Source organism: Lonchura striata, chromosome 2 (assembly GCF_050655825.1).
Source record: "Lonchura striata isolate lonStrDom1 chromosome 2, ASM5065582v1, whole genome shotgun sequence".
Classification (NCBI taxonomy): domain Eukaryota; kingdom Metazoa; phylum Chordata; class Aves; order Passeriformes; family Estrildidae; genus Lonchura; species Lonchura striata.
In genome coordinates, this window is record NC_140704.1 from 34,764,119 (window position 1) to 34,773,803 (window position 9,685).

Below are 9,685 nucleotides of genomic sequence, written 5' to 3' on the forward strand. Positions count from 1 at the left end.
ACACTAAAGTTCATCTCTTCAATTTGATCAGATCTGAGAAGTTACGTATTTCTTTTTAAGATTAATGTCTTAGAGCACAGTCCTCCAATACAATTAGTTCCATCACCACAGACCTATCATTGATGGATACCTACATTAAGAGTCTTGAAGTCTTTTCACTCTCATGGAGTGAAAACAGAAGAAGGATTAAGCTGTTGCTGAAAAAATAAGGCAAGCTAGAACATCTGCTGTATGTACTGAGCAACACTGTAAACTGTCTCAGAAGTCTAACATATGTTCCCTGTCTTGCAGAGTGCTTGTTCAAGATTTAGATCGTGACATAGTAATGGCAAATAAACCATGTTATCCTTCAGTTATAAACAACATATTTTTTTTTGAAACCATTCTTTTCCTGAGAGTGTTCCTCTACAGTGAAATGTTTTTTGACCCTTCATCTGATTTGTATCACTACTGCATAACCCCCCCACCCACACCCCTACTTCAAATTGTTTTACAGCAGTCAGATAGAGGCTGATACAGTGCTGAGCAACTTTAAAATTTTAACTTCAATATTTCAATATTTAGCAATATGAGGAAAATAAATGGTAATTTCGTAGGTATGTCAATGGTATAATGAGAGATGACAGGCTAAAGACTGTACTAAAATATGGATTTAGACATACCAAAAGAGGTCTTTCTTATTGTCAGGATGAAGTACAGCAGTGTAACAATGAATCACAGATACAATTTCAGTGAACGTTTCTGGATTCAGACAGGATACATATGTATCTCCATGTAATATAATTTGTTAACAAATGCCGATCTTGGCTCTTGTTAGCAAGGAATTAAATAAGAACACCATGTAACTATTTACAACGTTCCTACCTTCTTCATATTCCAGGGAAAGAAGATTCCTTTCTTGACTTAAAACTGACATTCAGGTTTATTTCAAAGACAACATCCCTGAACTATTTGTCCCTTAGGAGATAAATCAATCTCTCAATGAGAAAACTTGTCTCATTATCTTTCTGTATACTATTCCTATCTGTTATATTTATCCAGGCCTTCTTCAGCCATTCAAATTACTTTTAAATATTTACTACAAGTAAACATACACTGAACTAATGACAATGAAATAAATTGCATACATGAGAAGCTAAGTGAACCAGGAAAATGCTGGCTAACAGGATCTTTGCCAAGGACTTCATAAAAAGCTTATCTGCTCTATTTCCTTGAATTCTTGTCTTATAGTCAAGCTTTTGAGTTTGTTTTATTTTTTTTTTCCCTAGTCTCACATGGTGAAGCATAATGAACTAGACTAGCCCAGACTGATGTATCAGGTGCTACATTACAGTAAGACATTTGCCATCACTAGAAAGAACAGCTGTGACTCTGCATGAATGTTTTGTTGGGCATTAATTCTCACAATATTCTAAAAAATAAACCACTCACTTCACAACCTCTGAGCACTTGCTACATTACAAAGTGCTATGCATACATTGACTGACAGATTGCTTTAATGTTTGTTCAGATTCTCTCTTGGTACAAGTTCCACGTAGCTGGATCTCAGAAGTGCAATAAAGTATTTTGAAATACTAGATATACACAAAATTGAAATATTTTGGGGAAAAAAGTGATTAGAGACTATGTTTGTCTGGACATAAAAAAAAAAACAAAAAAAAAACCAAAAAAAAACCCCACAACAAAACCCAGTAAAGCAAATAACAAAATTATGCCTGTATCTGAAGTCAAGAAACACCACAATTTATTAGCTAAAGACTGCTTTACTTGGCAACAGCTTCAAATGCAATTTGCAATGAAAAATCAGGTTATACTTTGGTGAGAATAAATACTTTTAACAGTATGCCAACTTTATTTTTCACACTCAATAGCTTCTGAGATTTATTTATGCGGGGGTCTTCCCATTTCTGGACAACAAACAGTCTATTTTTACAATATAGAATTAGTAAACCTAGATTATCAAACTATAAATAAATATACCTTTTAAAATCCAACAACAAAGGAGATGTGTGTCACAGCATAAAAACTCATAAAGTCTCTTTAAAGTGTCAGATTCCTCTTTGTTAGTAAATATCTCTATTATGTTTGAAACAGTTTTCTTCCAACTATTTATTCATTCTGCATTATTCATTCCAACTCTTATGGTCTTGTTTGTAAAAATAAATGAGATATCAATTTATTTAAAAAGACTTATCAAGGAGCATCTCTATAAATAAAGTCATGTACAATGATACTAAGATAAATATTTGTGTTTAAACACAATTGTCTATTTTTCTACAGGAATTTAATTTCTATGGGAATTAAAGTATGCACTTGAGAAAAGTCAACTTTTTATAGAGAAAAACACAACAGCAGTGTTTGGACAAGCTGCCAAAACGATGCTATATTTAGCATGGAGCAAAAAGGACAAATCCAATATCCAGCACACACTGTTTCCTAATCCTTATTCCTCATTTATACTTAGAAAATATCAGATTATAGATTCAACATTTATAAAACAACTTGTCTCAAAGGAGTTGCCCCATGAAAAAAATCAAGTATATCCCTATGCATGCATACTTTGTCTGATTTAATTAACTAATTTTAAAAATAATTTTTTAAACCAAAACTTGGCTCATGGAACTTACACAACATATGTACACCCTTGGTGGCCAGAGAAACATAAATTAGTGGGAGCAGCCAGATTTTTGGAAATCAAGAAGTATTTCTCTTGTTCACTGGTGGAATTTTTCTACAAATATGTATACTGTCATGGAAACAAATGATTTTGTAGACTCATCCCCTACAATCAGAATGTTAGCTTATTAGTTAATAAATATCCTGATGAATAGACAAATATATATCCTGGAGCAGACTTTTTTTTTCCTCCCAAATCCTCATTTTTCAAATCTCTTCCAGGAAGGAGCAGAAAGGAGAAGGCACAAGAGACATGCATACTTTACCCAGCCCCTTCTTGTAAGGGTTCAAATGTTGATGATATTTCAAAATGTGGCACTTGCATTGCATTGTGAAAAGTAAACAGCACGGCATAAAGAAATCAACATTTTTATAAATTTAACTGTGCTATCTCAGGCTCTGATAGTCAAGCAGTGCTTTTTGACAAGGAGCATTCATCCACATGTAGACATTCACTGACACCATTGTACCTGTGTTCTCTCCAGATTGTTTCTCTCTAGCCCCATGCCATAACCTCAAAATTTCTAGGATCTTAAAGAGAAGTTCTAAGCATTTTCAATTCTGTTGATCATTAATAATTTCCAGTAAAGTTATATCATGTACAGAGAATTTTTATCTAATGTGAATAGCCTAGATTTTCTTAGACTGTGGTCAAGCTGAATGTCAAGACTGAGATTTTTTAAGCGGCTTCCCATCCTTGACTGTTTTTTCCTGCCTCTGAACTCCACAACCAATACTTGTGTGAGTTAAAGAGAACCAAAGAAACTGAGCCGGATGAAAAATAGGGGAGAGGGGAGGCGCTAGGAAAGGTTATTTTCCAGAAGGATCAGTTTCACAATTCACCTTCCAGCTGCACAACCAACCATGCCAGCTGGATGAAGTGAAGTCAGGAACTGAAGAAGGGGAGCAGGAGGTGACAGAGGCTGCTAAATCAGGCAGTGCTGACACTAGGGAAGCCCTGGTACCTCTTTCAGACTCCCCAGCAGCAGCCCACTTAATTTGATAGGGCGGTATTTTGGTGATTTTCAATCTTTGATATATACCATGTTCAGTAATTACTCAGCAGAACAGTTCACTCTTCCCTGAGCTGCATGGATTCCATGAGAGGACACAGCAGTAAAACTATTTCTGCTAGATGGATAAACATTTTGAGCACAGCTTGAGGGCAGATTCATCCAATTAGAAAGGGCTGTTTTTGCAGTCATTCTTTAGAAAGGAGCTTACTTTAAAAAAGACCCAGATACATATAAATACTACTGGTGAAAACAGAGCCATGTTATATTTACATTTTTCAGTCATTCAAGGTCACTGACATTTCTTTCCTCAACCACCTACTAGTACAGTTCCCTCCCTGCAAAGATGCTGCAAGTAATACTGTAAGTATTCCTAGAGTTACAGATTTGTGGCTTTAAAAAAATCAACAGCTTCATTGTTAACTCTTTTTGTTGTTGCTGTTGTGCAGATCCATGTATCTAATTCTCCTAGGCTGGAACAAAAAAAAAAAAAAAAAAAAAAAAAATTCTCTTTCATTCTAGCATTTCTCCAGATGTTTGCAAAAATTGAAATAGAATCAGTGAATTCTTAATTAGAACAACAAGCATATGCTGAACAAGACATGCTGATATCATTAGTCTGATAATACTGAAAAACCCTCAGAACTGTAACTTCCAATGAGCATAAACTACTGGTATGATCCCACACACTCTTTTTTTCTTAATTTTCCTTATAAAGGATCAATAGTTCAGCACGTGATGTTACAGCACCTTATTAGCCCACCTTGAGACAGTGGTCTACCTGTTTCAGAACTGACCATTTTAGTTATTTTTCTGTTTTCACTGTCCACATATATTAAAAACAAAATAGGAAACATTCTACATGTTGTTTCATATCAAAAGATATGAAAAGAATAATAAGACATTGTCCACAATCCTTGTGCTCATAAAATGAAGAAGTTACAGCCAATCTATGATTGAAGAAGGATGCATGATGAGATACAAGGTAAGACACAAATTTTCTTTCAGCAAATGGATTTATTGACAATTGACTATAACCATGTACAGCATCTATGCATCTCCCATTGGAAGAATATCCAGTGATAGAGCTAATGTTAGTGTGATACACAGCTTTACTCAATAATCCCACTGTATTTCTAACAACAAACAGTGGTGTACTCCACAATTATACATGGCCAAAAGTATCCAGGTGTCCAGAAGAATAGAAAATTTAAATTCTTAACAAAAAATGAAACTTGATACTGCTCAATTTTAATTGCATTTAACATGGTTTCTATTGCAGTGAATTTTAATCTGTACACTGACAACAGAGTTTGGCCCCTGATATTCATGAAAACTACAGCCTGTCAAAATGAAATCCCAAAGGATTTCCTGCTACTGACCCAAGAAACAAGACTTTGATTTTTTCTTTCTCCATGGAAAAGACAAAGATTAAGGCAAATGATCTCTACACTCTCTCCCTCAGAATATAAAGTCTTTTCTCTCTATTCAGTCACTGAACTCCAACCAAAGGTACCAGTTACTATGGTATCTTTTGTAAACACTTGTTCATCTAAAAAAAATGAAAAAAAAAAAAAAAAAAAAAAAGATAAAACACCCAAATTGCTTACTTGCAATTATGGTAATAAACAACTTGTAGTCACGAACACCTCGGGTCAGCAATGAATGCATGATATTGAGACAAATGTCTCCATGGTACACTAACACTTCCTTTGAGCCATTCAGTTGCACAAGAGTTCATCTGAGGTTGCACATTAAATTCAAAGGAACAGAAGTTGTATCAATGGTCTCAACAATTTACCAACCTCCATCTAAAATATTTGCATTTAAAGTGCAATCCTGATTTGGATCTCTTTAACTAGCTCATTTGTAGACCACACAGAGGGAATTATTAATGTAAAATAAACCACCGAATTTTGTAATAACAGAACCACATTCTGTAAATATTTAGGAAAAAGTCTGAGAAGTAGAGAGCAACTGACCATAAAATGATTAGCATTGCTCTGAAACAAAAAGCAAAATCCTAATTTAAGAAAAAACCACAACAAGCAACAAACCAAAACAACTCAAACATTATATACTACTGCATAAGGGTTTAACTCTAGCATTACTCACTCAGCTACACAAAACACATAATCTAGATTAATACACAAAATATTTTATTTCACAGTGAGGGACATAAAGCTTCTAACTTTAGTAGGCAAAGGCTAGGAGAGAATTGCCTGTTAGAAAAAAGATTGTTTCACATTTCTGAATTATTCTCACCTATTATTGTTTCTGAAGTAAGGCACCAATGATTATTTATCCATCAATAGTTCACCTCTGCACCCACCCATTTAGAAAAGAAGATGGATTATGTGAGGGTCAGCGATCTGCTGACCATCATGGACCCAGACAACTACAGCACACATTAATGTGTACAAGTACCAAACAGTATTTATTCAAAAACAATTCAAAAATAGCTAATTTGTAAACATTCTACAAAAATATGTTAGTTTTTTCTTAGTGGTGTCAGTAATATATTCCTGTAGAACTAACCAGCTGCATTATTGTTTCTCGTTTACAGAAAAGTATAAAAGCACATTAATTGTGCAGATTAAATTGCCTCACATTCGGTTTGAGTTGAAACGGCACAGCCTTCAAACTATTCAGCAAACAGCCCTACATTTCCAGCCCTCCAGACAACTCCCTGGTTGCAAACAGTTCAATGAAACGATGACCCTCGATCCAAATTTTTGATTAGGAAGGACTGGTGCCTTGGAAAGACCTGTTCAAAGCTCCTCACACAGGGCCAGGCCGCTCACTGGAACTTGTTCCCAACCTGCAGTCGGAGGAAACCACCTGTAAAACAGCACACTTAAATTAACAGCTCTGAGTTCCCTTAAGGGAGGCGCTGGCTGCTGTTGGCAGTAGCTCCTGCCGTTTGCTCCTCACGGCAAGGCACGGTTAGCGCCTGTCAGAGCTTTTGCTGGGCTTAGAGACCATTCCTGACAAAACGGTGAGGAGCCGGCAGAAGCAACGCCGTCCCACGGGCAGGCTCGGCCCCGGCCCGCGGCAGGGGCGGCTGAACGCAGCCGCGGAGCCGCGCCGTGCCCTGGGGGCCGCGGCCCCGCGCCCGCACCGCCCCTCGCAGCGCGGCGCCCGCCCTCCCCGCGGCTGCCGCGGCGGCGGGCCGGGCTCAGTCGCTGAAGCGCTGCAGCAGGTGCTCGTCGCCGTGCCGGCCGCTGCCGCTGTCCATGAAGCGCTCGCAGGGGAACTCGATGAGGTCGGCCTCGCTGAGGGCGCAGGCGGCGGCGCCGCGGGGCGGCCGGTGGGACTGGAAGCCCGAGAAGTCGGCGGAGACTCCGGTGCCCATGGAGCGGAGCGGGCGGCGTGTGGAGTAGAGCTGCCGCACGTGGACCGGGGCCGCCTTCCGACGCCGACGGCCCAGCACCTTCTTGCGCAGCAGGCGGGCGGCCCAGGCGGCCAGAGCCGCCAGCAGCAGCAGCGCGTTCACCGCCAGCAGCACCAGCGTGAGCAGCTGCTGGTCGGGGCCGCGGGGCCCGCCCGCCGCCGCCGCGGTGCCGCCCTCGGGCAGGGTGACCAGCCCGGCGCAGTGGTCCCGCGGCGCCACCGGGCACACGCGGCCGCCCAGGACGCCCTCGACGCAGACGAGGTACGGGGTGTCCGGGCGGAGCTCCCGCAGCGTGGCCGCCGGCTCCCCGCGCTCCGGCAGGTACACGAAGCGCTGGAACTTGACGGCGGCGCCGAAGCGGTCGAAGAGGAGGCGGAATCGCGCCGGCCCCAGCAGGCGGGGGCTGCGGTGCGGCCGCACGGCCCAGCGCACCGTCACCCAGCTGGAGCCCACCGCCTCCACCGACAGGTTGTGCAGGAACAGCTTGTTGAAGTCGCACGGGTCGGACACCAGCGGCGGGACCCCGGGGGCACCGGCCCGTCGGGGCCACGCCGCCGCACTGGGCAGCGGTGCCGGCGTGGGGCTGGCGGCCATGGGCACCCCCATCATCAGGCGGGCGGTGGAGGCGGCCGGCGGTGACCCTGGGGGCAGCCCCGCTGCACTATTGTTGCCACCAAGTCCCTCGGGGGATGGCGGGGAGGGAGAGGCACCATCGGGGCAGGGGCCGCCGTCCTGCGGCAGGGCCAGCTGGCCATCCTGCAGGTAGTCGAGGTACTTGCCGGCCAGGGCGGGTGGCAGGTGGCACTGCACGAAGACGGTGAGCAGGCGGCCCTGGGAGTGCCAGGCCGCCAGCCAGCGCTTGAGGCCGCGAAGGCGGCAGTCGCAGCTCCAGGCATTCCCCTCCAGCTCCAGGCGGTAGAGGGCCAGGGTGGAGGCGAAGAGCTCGCCGGGGAGCGTGGCCAGTGCGTTGTCCCGCAGGCTGAGCTCCCGCAAGCGGCCGAGGCGGCCGAAGGCGGCCGGGTGCAGGGCGGTCAGTGCGTTGCGGCTCAGATCCAGTGCCTCCAGGCTGTCCAGCGGCTCCAGTAGGGTTGGAGGTAGGTGGCTCAGCAGGTTCCCCTCCAGGCGCAGCTCCTTCAGCGAGCCCAGCCCCCTGAAAGCATCCGGGGCCAGGTGAGACAGTCGGTTGCCGCTGAGTGAGAGCTTTGCCAAGCCGGGCAGGTGCTGGAAGAGCCCCCCTGTCAGCTGCCGCAGGCTGTTGCTGGCCAGCAGCAGGGTGTGGAGGGAGCGCAGCGGCCCAAAGATGTCTGGATGGCGAAGAGAGCTCTGCTGGTTCCCTGAGAGGTCGAGGAAGCGCAACTTGGCCAGGCCAGTGAAGGCACCCCGACTCAGCCAGCGGATGCGGTTGGACTCCAGGTGCAGATAGAGTAAGTTTGGCAGCCCTGAGAAAGTGGAATCGCCCAGCGAGCCCAGCTCATTGCCATCCAGTCGCAGTTTGACAAGGCTGTCGAGGCCAGAGAAGGAGGCAGCGCTGAGACGGCCGATCTCGTTGGCGTTCACGTAGAGGATGCGCAGCTTGGCCAGGGTGCTGAGCGTGCCAGGGGCCAGCGCTGGCAGCAGGTTGTTGCCCAAGTAAAGCTCCTCCAGCCGCTCCAGGCGCTCAAAGGCCTTGGGGTGCAGGGAGCGGATCCGGTTGTACTGCAGGTCCAGCCGCTGGAGCCCTGCCAGGCGGTGGAAGTCGAAGGCGGAGATGTTGGCGATGAAGTTGCCCCCGAGGCTGTAGGTGAGGATATCCTGCGGCTCGGCAGTCTTGGGCACGGAGCGTAGGCCCCGGTTGGTGCAGAGGAGGTGCTGGTGCTGCTGGCAGTCGCATGGCTCGGGGCAGATGGGCTCGGCCGCGGGCAGCAGCAGGAGGATGAAGGGGACGGAGCCCCAGAGCACCCGCGGCAGCACCATCAGGCGGACCCGGCGCGGCGCCCCCATCCCGGGATGAGCCGTGGGCTGCTTCCCCCGCCGGCTTTGTGTCTCTCCGGCATCCCCTCCGCCTCCTCCGCGGCTGCTAATGGGCCCCTCCTCTGCTCCGCGCCGGGCTGAGCTCCGCACCGGGCAGGCAGGCGCGGCGGCGGCGGCTGCAGGTCGCTGTGCTCGGCACCATGGGCTCGCCCGGGCCGGCCGGGAGCGCTGCCGGGCCGCCGCCCGGGCTCTGCCGCCCCTCGCGGCCCACGGGCTGCGGGGCGGCGGTGGCGGAGCCGGCGCGGCCGCGGGGGGCGGGCGCGCTGCGAGCGGAGCCGCTGCTCCGCCGGCTCTCCCAGGGGCGGAGGGGACGGGCGGGGAGGGGACGGCGGGCGGAGCGGGGAGCGGGAGAAAGACGAGCTCCGAAAGTTGCCGAGAAAAGTCAGCGGAAATTCGTACTTCCCACACTGTGCCCTGGGGGACCGGAGGATCGGATGGAGCGGGGGAGAGGGAGGACTGCGCGGCGGGGGGGCGGGGGGAGGAAGCCCGCGGCCGGTCCTGGCTCGGCTCAGCCCCGGCAGCGAGCAGGGGCGCAGAGTGGGAAAGCAGGAATTGGAACCGGCTGTGGCTGCCTCCCAGCCACATGGGTTGC

At 47.1% G+C, this 9,685-nt stretch overlaps 1 protein-coding gene across 1 annotated transcript; it reads right to left on the reverse strand.

Annotated features, from left to right (window-relative positions):
- Positions 1–1,722: 1,722 nt before the first annotated feature.
- TRIL (TLR4 interactor with leucine rich repeats) lies at positions 1,723–9,466 on the reverse strand. Its single transcript, XM_085568578.1, has one exon. It carries the CDS (start codon positions 9,061–9,063, stop codon positions 6,868–6,870), a length of 2,196 nt encoding a protein of 731 aa, XP_085424704.1. The 5' UTR covers positions 9,064–9,466; the 3' UTR covers positions 1,723–6,867.
- Positions 9,467–9,685: the final 219 nt, after the last annotated feature.